The following is an 18,163-nucleotide window of genomic DNA, read 5'->3' as shown; positions in this document are numbered from 1 at the left end:
TTTAATCTGATATTTTCAGGAGAGGGCTACAATTCCACTGCATCTCCGTAATGGTGCAAATATATTTTTTAGATACGGGCGACTGCAGGCAAAATAAATTGTTTTTGCATTCAACTTACTTCCAATAAGACGGAATTTTTATTCACTATCAACATCATAGCCCTTTATACGCGAAAACCAAGTAAAATAAATCTGCGTGTTTTCCAGTCGTTCACCTCAGCAGCCATGACAGTTCTCGCGTGATGTACTGAGACTTGGGCTTGAAATTTAGAATCACTTGATAATGTAAATGTCGGTGTTGATAAATGTTTGTGTAGTATGATATAACTAAACATCGATAAATAAAAGCATTCCACATGATTTTTTTATCATAAACAGTGATATTTATGCTTATAATAAGGGAATTCCATACAGATCCGCTCCCCTAGATCCCAAATTCTCATTGGTTGTCCCAAAATAAAATCGATCAAGGTCAGTAAACATGGCGGATAAATTCAAGTTGTGATGTTGACATACACGAAAAATAACCGATATACGGATTGTTCTGTATATTTTTGGATCAATTCATGTCCTGCATAACTACATTTTATGAGTTCAGGTAAGATATGTTAATAAAATACCCACTTACTGATAATTTGAGCCGAAATCTGTGCGGTAGTGAATCACTCCCGCACTTGCACCATTACGAAGATCCTAAGGAGTTGTAGCCCTCTCCCAAAAAAAAAATTAAAAAAAAAAAAAAAAAAAAAAAAAAAAATTGGAGAGGTCTACATTATTGCAGCTAGTTTCGCCCATATTCATAAAATAAGTGTGCATTGTTCCTGTTACATACTCAAAAAAGCATATAAAAATTTTGACCCCCCCCCCTTTCGTTATAATCAAGCAAGGTAAACCAGTAAGAAATAAGTATTGTTAAGATGGGAAGAAATAAGTCTGCAGTGACTTCAAAACTGCAGAGATAATTCTAATGAAAAACAAATATGAGTCATCGCAAAATAAAAATGCACATTACATGTGAATCTTTCACATGACGCCTCTCTCGCGATTTGATCATTGTAGATGTTGTTAAGAGATCCAATCAGACTCTTTACTTCCTCAATTTCTTTAAATTCTTCCAGTACATGTCCTTTTTCACAGCCCTGATCACCATCCATGGCGTCCATGGAGGCCGTCATCTTGGAATTTTGTTAACTCGTACCTTGTTGATTCTTGTTAAAAGTGGCCAAAACTTTTTTCGTTTGTGATATTTCTAATTTATGTTGATAAACCATTTGATAATATGTATTGTAACAAATGCATATATCCAGTATTTTCAATACAAATAAACTTTAAAGTTCGGGGGGGGGGGGGGGGGTGGTCATAAACCTTCAAAGTATGACATATTGCTAATTGAATTATAAAAGTTTATATACCTTCTGAACCTGTGACCTTTTATCAAATGGCATTGGCTCAAGGTCATGACACATTCTCTAATCAAAAGTAACTGTGCCAAGTAGCTAGCTTCTATCATTCCTGCATTATAAAGGTATGCTCTTGAAATTGAACTTCGGAAATCTGCAACCATGACCTTGATCAAATTGGTTCTGGACCATGACACATACATGTGTACCCTCTAGTAAGAATTTGTTTCTCCATTACATATTGAAGGTCCTAAAAAAATTTTTAAAAGAATTTTGTCAAAATAATCCTAGTCCAAGGTCAAGACACACTCCATGGTCATCTGCAACACCTGAGCCATGAAAAAATATGAATTTCTATCATTTCTCCATTAAACACCTTCTGGTCAGAAGCCACATTTGTGCCCAGTATAAGGTTTTATCAATTCTACATTAAACACCTTCTGGTCAGAAGCCACATTTGTGCCCAGTATAAGGTTTTATCATTTCTACATTAAACACCCTCTGGTCAGAACTCAAAAGCCACATTTTGTGCCCTGTATAAGAAAGCCACATTTGTGCCCAGTATAAGGATTTAATGTTTGACTTACTGTATACACAGTATTACACAAACAAATATTTCTCATACAAAAATTTTATATTTCAGAGCCCTATGACCTTGACCTAGTCAAAATGAGATTGATTCAAGGTCATGAAATGGTATTTGGTCACCAACAACCATTATCTCACCATCACATATGAACTTCTATTGTCTCTTTATGACAAAGATATTAAAAAAAAAGGAATGGACAGCTGGAAAAATAGACGTCAAAATGTTTCCTACGTATCCCCTACTTTGTTTGTGTACTATGGGGGTATATTTATTTTAACACACTGATGATGCATCAACAGCTAAACAGGTAAACATTAAGAAATCATAGATTAATTTGGTGTTAATTGATGATAAAAATAATCAATTGACAGGAAGCTCATTGAAATCAGAGTATTTACAACTTCATAAAAGCAATACTAAATGTCACTTGGCAAATGACGTGCTAAAGCAGGATTTCAATATTAACGAATAAATATCATTTCTTGAAAATAATGTAAAAGCCAATTTTCACTTAGTCAAGTACTGAAGCATAAATTTAAAGATTTATTAATACTCAACGTTTTTAATTTGATGGCAATTAACATCCTTTTACTGAAAAATTGGCCCCTGATAAGTGATTTTGGAGATGGAAAAAAGTAACAAGTTCACAAATGTCTGACAAGAAAGCAATATGTACAGTATACATGTATGTTAAAAATTCACTATGAACTGCTCACTTGATTCTTTGGCTTCACAAATCTAAAAAAAAATATGCTTTTATCACTGAGCATAATCTGTGATGTAAAACTGTTAATTATTCACGAACAGGCTGTTAAACAAAATACTTCGCATCTCTCTACTTGTATATTATGTATATATGTTATAAATTACAACTCTCATACACATTACTCTGCTTTATCTTTATTCAAAGGTAATTTACACTGTTACAGTAAAGTTACCTAGAAACATGCATACACTTGAAGATCTAGTACCAAACCCCTCTTATTCTGCAGTAATGAAAAGTGAGTAAAAAACAAAATTTTCCTAATTATCAAAATATTAAATTAAATGTAATACATACATGAAATGTTCTTTTTTTGTGTGTGTCTTATATGTATTAAACAGCTAAACCAAAAAGCACCTGGTTTCAATTTTAACAAAGAGAAATCAGTTAATTTATACTGGATTTACATTGTGATTTCATCGATTCTGATACTTTATACCCAGTGGTCCATTTTCCTGGGATTTTCAATGTAACATTGAAGAATGCAATAAAATACTTTCAGAAGGATACTGACTTCTGTGTTGTACTTATAAAGTTACAATGAATGTAATGCTTATACATCTCTTAGAGTTGACAATGCTTAACGAAAGACATTAACTAGGTCGGAGTAAGGACCTATTGGTCGAAAAGAAAAAGCATCTATTGTCAACTTTCTGCCTTGTTCAAAGGCTTTTTTTCCCATCTGCATACAATTATATTGCTTAAAATACATGTACAAATATATTAAATGAAATAGTGTACTTAATGTCATTTTTTAGCATAAAATTAATCAACATGATAAATTATCCTTGGTTTGACCACATGATGATGATCTGACATCAAAGTACCCATGCATGTTTACAGATTGAGAACTCACAGAGTATCATACACACATTGTACACAACAGTAAAACCTGTAACACAACCAAATGGCCTCCATAACAGCAGTGTATCATATAAAATAGTTCCACTCTAACATGATGTTTATGATAGATACATGCTGTGACAGTCACTGAAGAATGTACAGATCAGTGGCTTGGTGCAAAAAATTCTGCATTTATCAGAGATCCTTCAAACATTTCAAAATGTTTCAGTTAAGTGTACTTTGTAACTAAGGTATTTCAATATCAAAGTTTAACTTGATCACATTTCATGAGTATAATCAATTCATCATCTCAATATGACATGCCTATCGTCAGCAGATACTAGAGATGTATGTTGATTATTAACTAGAGGAGCGGTTCATTCGATACACTAGGAATCCCAGCCCAGCTAAAACTGCAGTGACTAGACCAATCTTCAGGTACAATCTCTCATCTCGAGATATAATCTCTCTTACATGCCTACAAAATAATTACACAGTTTTAACATTCAACATTTCTGGTGGAGTATATTCAAGGAATGAGTATTACTGTCTTGTGTACTGGTCAATAACTTTAAATAAATTCCACTTTGACCTATATTAGAATAGCCATTTCTGTTACTTTTCTATAGTCTAATCACATGAATTACACGTAATTAATAAAGGAATGAATTTTTACTTTAAACATGTCATTTCTGAAATCAAATCTATGATCTAGATGAATTATTCATTTTCCAAAGTTATTATACTTAATAGGAACCAGGGGAAGAAAAACACTTCTTCACATCTGATTATGATTATAAGGTGCCCTCAAAAATAATTTTTAATCATTACACAATACACTAGCGGAAAGTACAACATCAAATGGAAACCAACACAAACTTCAAGAAGACTCAATCTTCAATTCACAAAGGTTTAGAAAAAGAATTGATATCATATTGAATTTGTTAGTCAGTTCAGAATGTTAATAAGATCAAGAAAAGTCAATCTATATATTATATATTACTTACATAGCACCACATCTGTTTCACAAACCAAAATAAGTTATATCATGTCTAGTTATTGTAATATACTGATTAAAATGGGGCATACCCCCTCCTCCCCCTCTCCATATCCACCCTATATAATATATATATAATATAACCAAGTTATGTACACCGATGTAGTTGAATATTTACACGTAGTTAAACTACAAACTTTCATTGTCAAGTATGAATCTGAGATAAATATATCTAACTGTAATTTCCATAAACAATTTTTATATAATACTTTCAGCAAAAGGCAGGTTTCAATGAGGTAAAATTTTATTATAGGTTATTATATAATTGTACTGCACTGAATGTCTGATGAGTGTTCTTGGATGTACATGTACATGTATACAAAGTTTTGGCACTTATAAAAATATGATGATTGCATAACACTGAAAAATGTCGAAAAAGTACCTTCAGTTGGTACTTTTTACTTTGATATGATCGATGTGAATTTTAATTTATACCATCTTCCAAACAAAATTCCAATAAATTTTAGAAATAACTGCAAAAACAGAAACCTTAAGTTTAACTGTGATAGTCAGTCTTACCCAGGTAAATGTCCTCTAATTGCAAACATAAATTCAAATTTCTGGGCAAGTCTTAAAAACAGGCATGAACCCAACAAAAAAGCATACAAAAACATACAGAACAAAGAGATAGGGACAATAAGGGAGGGATTTTTATACAGTAAACTAAGCACTTTATCATATTTAAACTTTATCATATGAATAGAAAGTCACAGATCTCCCAATAGCTTTACTTTTTACATTACAAAAATCTGACATCCTTAAATACCATGAACCACTTACTACCTTTCAAACCCTTCATAATAATATATAAACATGATTTTTTTAAAACTTTTAATTACATTGGAACCAATTTTTAAAGCTTTTTAACCCTTAAAGTCAATATAATCTAGGCACTGTTTCGTTGATTTCCTGCAACCAAAGTTACATTGCTCAAAAGCTGTTCACCAAATAGTTATTTTTGTTTATAAATCCAGATATTTGTATGCAATAATTACACATCCAACAGTGGGATCTACATGCACATTTCATACCCAATGTTTGTAGCTTAAACAGTAACTAGACAACATCGATCATGAAACAATCAGGGTGAAGATTTATCTAAGGCTAAAATAAAGTCTTATTGCCCCTTTTCCTACATGAAACAAGGAATTCCAAACAAGAAAACCAGAACTGAGGAATGAAAAAATAAAACACCTGGTGATGCATGCATGTACAAGTCAAACCTCCGTGAATATGGAAAGAAGATATAATAAATAGATACATGTACTACATAATATTACTGTTGTTATCAAGCACAACATGCAGAATACACCAGTATATATGGGACAGACTGAGAGAGACCTTAATCTTTCTTGTAGCCAGAGTGGGTTCTGCTGAACAAGCAGCATATGGACCAAACGTTTCAGGTTGCTGAAAAAGGACAGGGTTATATGTTTACAACAAAGTAAGCAAAATGAAAACCCAGAAAATATCACCAGGTTTGATACTCATGCTTAAAGAGAACCACTTAGAGATATGACAAGAATATCATAAGACTGAATCTACTGTATAATATTTAACGTTGCGGCTGTATGATGAGTTACGCTGGAGACTTACGGGTATGCAGCCATGGTGGCTAGTTTGATGTACACTTCCTTGTTGACCTTGTCTATACAGGTAAAACTCTGGGGAGGGGGGAGTTTGTACTTATTACAAAACTGGGCTGGAGTCATGATATAGTCCTGTCTGATGGCTGGATGTTCTGTCTTACAGGCCACCACAAGAGTTGGTATACGACTGTCCAGAAAATGTTTCTACAAGACAATGAACCAGTAGTTAGATACTGTACATACATATATCCATGGTTTTTTTTTTCTACAATACATGTACTTACTTTTTGCTCAGAAAGTTGTATCAATATATATATGTGGAAAAGAAATGGAAAAAGACAAGAAATGAGAACAAAACAATTTTCTAACATACTTTTCTTTGGTTTATAATTAAATCTTTCAAGGAAATGTAAATATGACCTTTACCATGTACATTCTGGCACAAAATTCAAATGTCCGTGGGTTGGTGACATCATAGACTAGACATGCCACATCACAGTTCATCTCTGTAGGGTTCAACATGTCACTAACGGCCACATCTACTTCATGTAGCTATAATTAATCACAGATACACAACTCAATAAGAATTTTGTCCAATTACATGTAATTCAAACTCTTGGGATACTTATTCACATGCGATTAAAATTCTTGATTCCATGGTTGTTAATACATGTATCAAAAAAGTCCAAGAATCATCACTAAAGCTTTTTTATCATCCAGTTGGCTTCTCACATCTAATGAGTATTTCTAATACCTTAAAAGATAATGTATCATTTTATCAGTATGAAATATTTTCTAACATTTCAATACATGTAACAGCAAACAGTGTTTGTAACATCTTACCAGTAAGTATTTCCCCTGCCCATACACCTGTACTGAGTTAATGGTGAACTTACCAGTAAGTATTTCTTCTGCCCATACACCTGTACTGTGTTAATAGTGAACTTACCAGTAAGTATTTCTCCTGCCCATACACCTGTACTGTGTTAATAGTGAAACTTGACAGGTGTTCTTTGTTCAGAGTAGCCACATATCTAAGATTCCTGTTTAAATGGCCTTGGAGTAAAGATGTCTGAAAAATTTCAAAAGGGTGTTATAAAAAAAAATTAAAACCTACAGTGCTTAGTGAATACTATGAATGTAATAAGGTGTTGGTACCTTTCCCACTCCTTTGGCCCCTAAAACATGACACCTGAACACATTCCTACTGGTCTGTTTCTTTTCCAGGTCGATTTTCTTGTCTCTTGTCACCGTGACAGCTGATAACTGGCTGTCATTAAGGTATCGATATCCTAAATAGGCTAGATACTCTATTGTCCTTGGGACATCTAAAAGTGTAGTTAACCTGCAATATAGAAAATCAGTGAATATTCTCATAATTCATTCAATGACAAGTACTTTCATAGCTTGTGCATTCTACATTTTAAAGGAGATACTAGCAATGCCCATATAAGTCGCACTTCCCTTTTTCAAAAATGAATTAACATTTTAAGGAAATTACATGTACTCACTTTGAAAGTTAACAGACAATAGACAGACACCAAATATATTTATCTCAGAAAAACTCACTTCAGCCTTTGGCTCAAGTGAGCTCACATGCTCCATTTATTTACATAGACATAAATAAATAGAGTCATTTTCACAATTGACTTTCCAATATTGTACTGTGTTTTGCAAAAAACTTACTCCCACTGAGCCAGATATCCATGTAATGATATCCAGCCATTATGATTGGTACACACTGTGTTGTTAACATCTGGACCCCAGGGCATCATGGGACAGGTACTGAACAAGTTCTGTAACTCTGGCGGAGACAAGTGGCCATCATTGTCCTGAAATCATAACAATGTAAAATTCATGTAACCAGGTTAGTGAATCAGGCCAAGTTTTACTGTATATAACAGATAAATCTTTCTCCGAGCCATGAGGCTGGAGCTTATATCCAGTTTCTGTGGTGCTAAGCAGATGAGAGTCATTGAGCCCCCCTGGATGAGAACCAGTCCATTGCAGATTAACTCTCAGTGTAAGCCGATAGCAAATGCAGCTTTGTGGACTGAGACAATGCAGATAGAGTGTCTTGTCTAAGGACACAACACAAAACATCATAATAAAACTCTTGCCATTGCTACTCATAATTTAAATACTTAAAATACTATGGAGTAAAATTATCTTTACTTCACTAATACACATGTATAAAAGATAAAACAGATAGAAACTTATATATCATCCTCCTCATAACTACTTACAAGAATTACCATGGTACCTAGCTAATGCATAGTACCTAAAGCAAAAAGTGGCAACACATACATGTATGATATTCTTATAAAATCCTACCTCATCGTATTTTTGGAATAAAATCTTAAGAAACTGTAGACTTTGAAAAGATAATTCTGTTGTGCATCCTAAACCAACATGAATCCTGAAAAAAGAAATTGCTTCAATGAATTTTTCATAAACATGTACATGTAACTTAAGGTCAGACGGCATCTTCCTCAATAATACATGTATATAACTTTTTTTTTCAAAAATTCACATTGAAGTATTGCTACTTTAGCAGGTTTCCTCACAAAAAATTGCGGTACCTTACCAGGCATTTGTGCAAGATACCAGAGGATGTTATAAACTATATAACCCTACATAAACCACTAGCATTGCCAATATCACAATTTTTGGTGTCTTTATAAATCTACTTAGACATCTTGAAAAAGTTTAAAAATCATAAGATAATGATAATTATGATTAATTTGTTGTATATTACAAAGAGATACACAAAACAAATATTCGAGCAACATGTTGTCAGACCTTAAGAAAGTATAGAATGAAAATCAGATATTGCACCAATACACATTAATGTACAAAAATAACTGGCAGTCACTTGTCCATCAAGTTTTTACCTTTCTCAATGTTAGAATTATCAAAGCATGAATCAATTTAATTGTGAATAAAATTTATTGTTGATATAAAAAAAATGGTTACTTGGGTGATAAGTATTCTTTAGTGAGTTGTAGGTTGTCATCATAACCAAAGGCCCGTAACACAGTCCACGTAGTCTCATGTCTGCCTCTTTGAATAAATAGTGTGTGGAGAAACAAAAATCCTGTACAATAATGAGAAAAGTCAAACATTCCTGGTCAATAAAAAGAAACATAAAAAATGAATTTACTTAATACTATGAGAGTACAACATTAAATCATATTTACTAGTTTACCAAAGGAAAGTCAATTTTACACCTAACAAAATTTTCATGAGCTTTGCTTAAATGTCAGGGGTGTAGCTACTTATATGCAAAAATGCAGTTGCAAATACATTAATTTTCAAAAAATAAATATATAAAGTTAACAACAGAGTTGAGAAAAAGATTCTGAAATCATTAAAAGCCCAAAAGTTAAACGAATTTTCCGTACATTAACACAGTGTTCAGACTGACCTTTGAGAGATAAACCATTATTGACTACACCATCAGAAATGTTTCTTTTCACTATGGCCTTCACATCCTCCAGTGACTGGGCGTGGAGGGGAGCATGGAAACATTTTAACTGTAAAGTACATCGACAGCATAATACATGTGTAATACACACACTCCACAGAATTCATCAATACTGATTACAAATTTACAAACAGAAGACCAATAAATTTCTTATTCTATTAACAAAAATATTTTTAATACTGTTCAAAACTTACTTGAAATAAGTTCACTTCATCATCATTTAAAATAGAGTCATTATCTAAATCACAGATCTGAAATCAATCAAAATGAATTATTTAATTTTCATATTAATTCTTCTGCAATGTAAAATTATGTGGATATACCAATAGTAATTAAATGTGATACATGAATACAAATAAAATATTGAAAGCTTTGTTGATCTACCTTAAATATTCTAGTGAGAGCTTTCTTGCACTGCAATGTTAGCTGAAATTGATAACAAGAAAAAAATTGTTCAGTATGTCACATACATTGTAGAAATAATAAATAATCCACAATTCAGAATTTCCTGATTTGACAACATAACACTTTTCTCCCACCTACCTCTTTTTCCTCTGAGTTGTAAACAGCTGCTGTTGGGTGTAGTACAGCCTTCTGAGCATAGTAAAACATCTCACTGATGTTTTTTAGAGTTTTGGCTGAACACTGAAAATTGGAAAAACAATTTAAAAAAAAAAAATAAAATCACACCTTGAATAAATTGTAACCTTAATGTATTGTATATTTATTATCAAAGTCATGTAGATAAAACAATCACCTCTACACAAGTTTCCACTTCAGCAAAATCATTCATTATAGGTCGCATCACCTTAAATAGCAAAACAAATCATGTACATTGTAGGTTGTTTCAGCTGAACCAGGCAGTAAACAAGATTTATATTATAACTCAAATTGCCATGATAAAATTGGACAGTTGAAAAAAATATATTGTACATGGCATGAACTGAATCAGTTAACAAAATTCCTTTTTATGGTTGCATAGTCAAAACATTTTTTTTTAAATTTATTCAAAACACCTGTAACATATCTGGGTTATGCATATTTTTACTAGCAACACAGTGTAGAACACAAAATAATTTGTGTATTGACTGTCCTGTTCATGTGTCAAAGATAATAGTAAGATGAGTGGACAGACCTCCTCTGTGCTAAAATCCATCAGATCACACTTGTTTCCCACCAATATAACAGGAGTCTTATGATCCTCCCCGAGGTGATTCCGAATGTAAGGCAACCAATAAGAGGTGATCTGTCAATATTAAAGATATAAAATGTATTTAATAGCACAAAAAAAAAAAAAATCGCCTGACTCCCCCTCTACATCTTCACAAGCAAGAACACTGAACAAATTATTTTGGAGCACACCTGACCACAATCTGCTTTATATAAACACAAACAAATTTTGTTATAACATGCAAAATATATAATGCCTTAGGGTTATACCATTGAAAAACTAGAACTATCCAAAAGGGTCAAATACCCCCCGCTGGGTTTTTCAGAGAAAGTACCAAATCACTAATGTTTTCTAGATGTGAGAGGTGTTCACAATTTCCTTAAACATTTACAGTGAAAATTTAATTACTCATTATATATTTTTATACGTCCGTCTTACGACGGGACGTATTATGTTATAGCATTCATGTTTGTCCGTCCGTTAGCTTTTTCATGTCCGGCTCATAACTTTAATACTATTATGCCTAGAATTATCAAACTTTGTCAGCTGATACATCTAGGGTAGAAGGTGTGTCGCACATTAAAACCACGTCGTTCTGACCTTTAATAAAGACGCTATGGCCAAATATGGAAAAATCATAACTAGAAAACCATTAGACTTAGAATAAAAAAACTATGTCTTTTAACTTTTAAATTACACAATCCCAAAAGATGTCAGAGTATTGCAGTATCTTTATTAAAAAAGTGTTAAATCAAGAAAATACTAGTCTTATTTTTTTCATTATGTTCTTTACAGCAATCTGTAACAACAAAAATTCCACCTCTCCCATGGGTGTAATGATCAGGCACTGGTCAAGGAAAATTTTGATAGCAGAAAATTGCATGTCAAATTAGAGATAAATTAATGAGTTTAGTGTGAGGAGATAACTGGCAGAGCATCTCTGATCAAGCAGGTGTTATCTACATCTCTTGGGAAATGGGCAAAAGGAATCAGTCTCTTAATTAATTGCTTTTGTTGTATTGAATTGTTCTTGTTGGCTAGTCTTACTTTCAAGATAAATTTGATGTAATTAAAACTAATTTGATATTGTATATAATAATTAAAACTTATATGATATTGTATAATATAATTTGAACTAATTATTTATTGTACATTTTTTATTTGAATTTTTATATCTTTACAACAAATTGCAGACTGCCTTGTCTCGCTAAGATGTCATTCAAACAATTGAATCTAAACTGTTTATGATAATTTAACAATATTTGATGGGCGTATCATGCTGTGGTGGGGCACTTTATTAAATGAATGAAACTAAGGTGCAGCCTAATAAAAAATCAACACTAATAATTACAGTGTTTTTTATTACATTGAAAAAATAGTTTGCAACTATCTGCCATCTTTGTGAGACATGACACACAGCAAATTGATTGTTGAAAAAAAAATATCATAATTAATTATAGAAAATCAAATTGATTTTAATACCTTTATATCAAACTCATTTTAAAAATAAAAGGCTGGTTTTAGTAACTATGTATTTTGACAGACATAAATTACAATTAAGAGACTTAGACAACAGAGATCTTTATTTCTTTCTGCCCAATTCCCCTGAGATATAGATAAGACCTGCTTGATCAGAGATGCCCTAACAGCTTCCCACACTGAACTCATTAATTAATCTTTAACTGGATGCATGTCCACTCATTACTCCCAAGGGACAAATGGATTTACACTATCTGCTGTGTAATGTAAAAACTGTTTTTAATACTTTGTGTTTTTTTTAGCTCTAATGAGTAGTTTTAAGCTGTAGTTCACATTTTTGTACAGATGTTCTAGATTCTATGTCTCAAACCTTAGACATGAACCCGAAATGACTAAGTCAATAAAAATAAAAAAAAAAAAACACCTGTAAAATGCAGAAAAATTATCAAATAATGTTGAAAATACCAGGTGCACATCTTCATATGGTAAATAATAAGTGTACAAATTTTCATACAAATCTATGCAATAGTCTCTGGGAACAGATCCAGACAAAACCACATAATAAAAATGAAAAAAACACCTGTAAAATGCAAAATAATTATCCAATCATAATGAAAATACCAGGTGCACACCTTCATATGGTGAATAATAAGTGTACAAATTTTCAGACAAATCCTTCCAACAGTTTCCAAGAAATGGTCCGGACAAAATCTTGTCTACAGACAGACGGACAGACAGACGGACATGCTGATTCCAATATACCCCCCCTAAACTTCGTTTGCGGGGGGTATAATTATCTGAGGAAATTTCTCAACTCCCACTTGGAGCTATATAAAAATGAATACAGCTGCCAGTGGAATTTTTTTGTCAACTCCTTGCCAATTGAAAAAAAAATATCTATATGCAGAAAAAGTTCTGTTAAGATTTTCTTTTCTTATTTTTGACCTGAGATCATTGTAGAGATACACTTCTATTCTCTGTATAAATCTCCCCCTCACCATGGAATGAGAAATCTTTTCATAGAAAAAAAAATCATTTCTCGATTAGAAATAGAAATATTCCTTTATATCAAATTAATGTTAACAACAATGCAACTCATCCTTGGTGTTTCCATTAATGATGTAAGAAAAAAAATGATAAGGTAAATTTATCAATATGGTTGTGGGGAATTGTATCTTCTAGATCTTTTTTCATGAAAAACGCTTATGTGTAATAGACACACACAGGCATTAAGAGAACTTTTGCTGGTCTAAAGAATGGAAAAAAAAACTTTATTTGCTTATGTTGAGGAGTTTAATTAATTTGTGGGACTTCATCTAACCTGGGGTAAATAGTGGATAACGACCCTGCTAAGAATAATTATTCACATTGTCAATTCCCATTAATTGTCAATTCCCATCTCCAGAGAATTAAAAAGAAAACACAAACTCTACGAAAACAGAAAATAAGTTGACCCTCCTTAGATAATTTCTACTTATTGAACCCTAAAAATGTGTATTACGGAAAAAATCTCACCATTTTACCTCGGTGGTATAGAAAAAAAAAATCTTACCCTTTCAATAGAGTCATCATCATCCACAGAGTATATGATGCAAACCACATTGGACTGAAATAATTTAAAATACATATAACTTGAAATAAAATGTGAAAAATTTTAGTCCTGTGTCCTCACTGTATATGTTCTTAAAGCTGAACATTCGTAAAAGGAATGTGTACGTCATATTCGAATGGTCTCTCGCTATATCTGAGGGCCCTTATATAAAGCCGCTCACTTAGTCACTGTTCAGTGTAATCTACTATAGCACTTGGTAGCGACAAAAAATAATTGAGTACTTCTTCTTATGCAGGAGAGTAAGATACCAAAGAAACTTACAACAGTTGCACAGGTCAGTGCAGTATACAAACAAACACAAATACATGTTACTGCAATAAAATGTAAACAAAGGTAATGCAAGATAACCAGCACGAACACAGGTCGCCATTCCACGCCAATACCCGTGATATTAAAGCAGTCAGGTGTAACGAATGCGAAGAGTATATCCTGGTGTTTATATCGTAGATACTTTCAAAAATGACGTATGCCTATTTATGAGTCGTGTTCAGCTTTAAGAGCCCTCTATACACTGCACACTAGAGAGTTCTGATTTTGTGGTATTTTTATGCAGATAGAGTGATCTGCCCTTTGATCAAGAATAAAATAAATTGAAATGTACAGTTTATTACTTAATTTGTGATCAAATCAAGCATTCATAACACTTTAATAGGCCAAAATGAATAGACAGAACACTTCATTTGCAGGTATTTTGCCCACGGAAGTAAACAACAGTGATTTATGCTCATCAGTACTTCATTGTCTGAGAACATTTTTCCTGGGGGTAAATGCAAGGCACCCTATGTTGAAAATGTGATAGATAAGCTCAATACTTACACCTTTACACACTATAATTTTCTCAATGTCCAAAAAATATTTTCCTCTAGTGTATAGAGGGTCCTTAAGAAATCAAAAATATAGCCATACAAGTACACTAAAAAATGCTTTGTATAAGGAATTCTGTCCAATAGGAAACTTACATAAGCTATTCTTATTAATAGAAAATTTATGTCATGTAAGGTTAAATGACCTACAGATAACAGAGATAACTCTTTCAAATTTGTAATGCAAAGTATGCCAAAATTATGCGGATTTTAATTATAAAATAGATTTCTTTTGGAAAATCATTAGTGTTAAGTGTGAAAACCAAATTTTATATGAATGATCAGAGGGATGAAAATTCACCTTTGACAATTCTTCTTGAAGAACATCTTCATCTTGCTCTTGTGCTACAAATAAAAATGAAAAATGATATTCTTCAAAGAAATATATTTCTGGGCATGTATAACTTAGAGCTGTAATCCACTACATGTGTGAGGTTTTTAACAGTCATGTATTCTTAACTTACAGAGCTCTTTAGTCCAAAATATGTGTAGGGAGTGACATGTATGTATAACTTACAGCTATAATCCACTATATGTGTAGGAGTGTGACATGTATGTATAACTTACAGCTATAGTCCACTATATGTGTGGGAACTCTCTCTGGTATGTATAACTTACAGCTGTAGTCCACTATATATGTGGGAACTCTCTCTGATTTGACATGTACATATAACTTACAGTCCACTATATGTGTGGGAACCCTCTCTGGTGTGACATGTATGTATAACTTACAGCTATAGTCCTCAATATGTGTGGGAATTCTTTCTGATGTGACTTACATCTATAGTCCACTATATGTGTGGGAACACTCTCTCATGTGACATGTATGTATATAACTTACAGCTATAGTCCACTATATGTGTGGGGGTGTGACATGTATGTATAACTTACGGCTGTAGTCCACTATATGTGTGGGAACTCTCTCTCATGTGACATGTATGTATAACTTACAGCTATAGGGCCAAAAATAAAATTAGCTTTGTTTGGCGTTGCCGGCCGACTCACATAAATTGGTGCGTCCAAAGAATTTTTTCAACAGATACTGATCATAATTTTTATTTCGTTATATTCATCCAGATTTTGGTGTTTGTTCGTTTGCCTAATATATACAGAATGGGAAAGAATCATGTAAACGCTTGATTGATCAAACAGTTTTCATTTATAAGCATCTATGTGATGTTGAATAAATGCGTATCACGAATCCAAGCATGGCTGTCGAAAGCAGTTAAATGTAAACTCGGTAAAAACAGAAGTTGATGGCATGACTCTCTGTGGTATAATGTGGTTTTAAAAGTAGAATAAACTGATGAATAAGATATACCAGTTTGAAATAGAAATTTCACGGTACAATGTCCTGTCCGATTTGCTAGATGAATCTAGCTGCCATGCTTGGATTCATACACATGATAACGACTTTACACTAATGTCAGTGATTTTTAAATACCATGTATATTAAAGGTTTAAAACTAATAGGGTTTGAAAATCAATGACAAAACTGGGAATCAATTCGGACTGTGGTTGTTGTTAAACTCTCTGAAACCCATGTCGTTTGGATACTAACAACATGTACCATTTCTTAAATTTGAATTAAAAAAAAATATTTTCCTACCTACCGACCCAAACGTATAAAGACTAAGTCGGCAACGCCAAACCAACAATATTTTAACTGTGGCCTAGTCCTCTATATGTGTGGGAACTCTTTCTGATGTGACTTACATCTATAGTCCACTATATGTGTGGGGGTGTGACATGTATGTAGTATAACCTACAGCTTCAGTCCACTATATGTGTGGGAAACCTCTCTCATTGACATGTATGTATAACTTACATCTATAGTCCACTATATGTGTAGGAGTGTGACATGTATGTATAACTTACATCTATAGTCCACTATATGTGTGGAAACTCTCTGATGTAACTTGTTTCATATGTTTGTATAATTTACATCTATAATTATGTGTGGGAATCCTCTCTGATGTGACATGTATGTATAATTTATAGCTATAGTCCACTATAAGTGTGGGAACACTCTCTCATGTGACATGTATGTATAACTTACATCTATAGTCCACTATATGTGTGGGAACCTTCTCTGATGTGACATGCATGTATAACTTACAGCTGTAGTCCACTGTATGTGTGGGAAACCTCTCTCACTGACATGTGTGTATAACTTACATCTATAGTCCACTATATGTGTGGGAACCCTCTCTGATGTAACTTATCTCATTGTCTGTATAATTTACATCTATAGTTATGTGTGGGAACCCTCTCTGATGTGACATGTACATATAATTTATAGCTATAGTCCACTATATGTGTAGGAACCCTCTCTGATGTGACATGTATGTATATATTACATCTATAGTCCACTATATGTGTGGGAACCCTCTCTGGTGTGACATGTATGTATAACTCACAGCTCTAGTCCACTATATGTCTAGGAGTGTGACATGTATGTATAACTTACAGCTATAGTCCACTGTATGTGTGGTAACCCTTTCTCATGTGACATGTATGTACAACTTACAGCTATAGTCCACTATATGTGTGGGAACCCTCTCTGGTGTGACATCTGCTGGTATGGTTATTTCCTCAGCTTTTGCTGGAACTTCATCTGGAAACTCTTCACTCACCAAAGTTAGTATCAAAGAGGTCTTCCCAACACCAGCTGAACAAATCAATTATAAAATATTACATTCATACAACTGCCAGACAGGAGCTTAAGCCTAACTACTATCACTCAGTTTCAGTTTGTTTAACACTTTTAATGGTAGATTGTAAATCTTTTTTTAAGCACAATTATTTCAATCGGTGTTACATTAACCACAAGCTTAAGAAGGATGCATGGAGTGGAAATGAGAGGAAACATCCCTATCATATTCATGATTATGCAACATCAGCAGCTGCAGCTCTCCACCCAATATTTAAGAAAGACAAATTTCATTCGATTAAATAGATATAAACAAATATCAGTCTCGAAAATCATGCTTACGATCTCCGACAAGTAAAATGCGAACTTCTTTCTTCGATGTCATGGTTGAAAATGAAACCAACTGACTTAACAGCGCAAAGGAATTAGAAGGTCATCATTTATTTTCCAAATCCTCATTTGCTGTGGACATGATGAGTAAAAGCAATGCATAAATAGATCACTTTAATTGTCTATCAGATGAGTATTGAATAAATAACTCAATGTTCACTACATATTCAAGTAAAATCAACACTTTTCACAAGACATGTGAGGTTCCATTGAAAAAAATATAATCGTCGCCATGATTGACCTCTCTGAATTTTAATATAAATCAGA

The 18,163-nt window shown here is 33.0% G+C and overlaps 2 protein-coding genes across 4 annotated transcripts in view; both read right to left on the bottom strand.

The window, feature by feature from the left end:
- Window positions 1-1,175, bottom strand: part of LOC133199542 (tubulin-specific chaperone D-like) — a 55,833-nt gene extending 54,658 nt beyond the window's left edge. Inside the window, exon 1 of the mRNA XM_061335357.1 lies at window positions 1,013-1,175. Coding sequence (XP_061191341.1) covers window positions 1,013-1,175 — 163 coding nt within the window. The remainder of the gene's footprint in view (window positions 1-1,012) is intronic.
- A 2,649-nt stretch (window positions 1,176-3,824) lies between these two features.
- On the bottom strand, window positions 3,825-18,141 carry LOC133199541 (mitochondrial Rho GTPase 1-like). 3 transcript variants are annotated; one of them, XM_061335354.1, is made up of 20 exons: window positions 17,849-18,141; window positions 17,384-17,524; window positions 15,155-15,198; window positions 13,931-13,984; window positions 10,864-10,974; window positions 10,486-10,536; window positions 10,272-10,373; window positions 10,113-10,154; window positions 9,923-9,979; window positions 9,669-9,777; window positions 9,218-9,338; window positions 8,576-8,660; window positions 7,928-8,073; window positions 7,400-7,586; window positions 7,191-7,313; window positions 6,668-6,793; window positions 6,249-6,445; window positions 5,994-6,062; window positions 4,603-4,614; window positions 3,825-4,073 (listed from the first exon to the last, which is right to left on the bottom strand). In XM_061335354.1, exons 1-20 carry the CDS (start codon window positions 17,889-17,891, stop codon window positions 3,956-3,958), a joined length of 1,938 nt encoding a protein of 645 aa, XP_061191338.1. In that variant the 5' UTR covers window positions 17,892-18,141; the 3' UTR covers window positions 3,825-3,955. The 3 variants fall into 3 exon arrangements, with proteins under 3 accessions (XP_061191338.1, XP_061191339.1, XP_061191340.1); XM_061335355.1 differs by lacking the exon at window positions 4,603-4,614; XM_061335356.1 differs by lacking the exons at window positions 4,603-4,614; window positions 5,994-6,062.
- Between the last annotated feature and the right edge of the window lie 22 nt (window positions 18,142-18,163).

This window comes from Saccostrea echinata, unplaced genomic scaffold (assembly GCF_033153115.1).
Source record: "Saccostrea echinata isolate AGI-Se365-2 ecotype Australia unplaced genomic scaffold, CSIRO_AGI_Sech_v1 ptg000034l, whole genome shotgun sequence".
In the NCBI taxonomy this organism is placed as follows: Eukaryota; Metazoa; Mollusca; class Bivalvia; order Ostreida; family Ostreidae; genus Saccostrea; species Saccostrea echinata.
Note: the sequence above shows the minus strand (reverse complement) of the source record. Positions and strands in the feature narration are given on the sequence as shown.

Excerpts from the sequence above, each read along its gene's own strand:
- LOC133199541 (XM_061335354.1), bottom strand. The coding sequence starts at position 17,891 with ATGACATCGAAGAAAGAAGTTCGCATTTTACTTGTCGGAGATC. Across the intron at positions 10,537-10,863 it reads TGGATTTTAGCACAGAGGAG|GTGATGCGACCTATAATGAA; the intron begins GTCTGTCCACTC and ends TTGCTATTTAAG. Across the intron at positions 8,074-8,575 it reads TATTCCAAAAATACGATGAG|GACAATGATGGCCACTTGTC; the intron begins GTAGGATTTTAT and ends TTATGATTTCAG.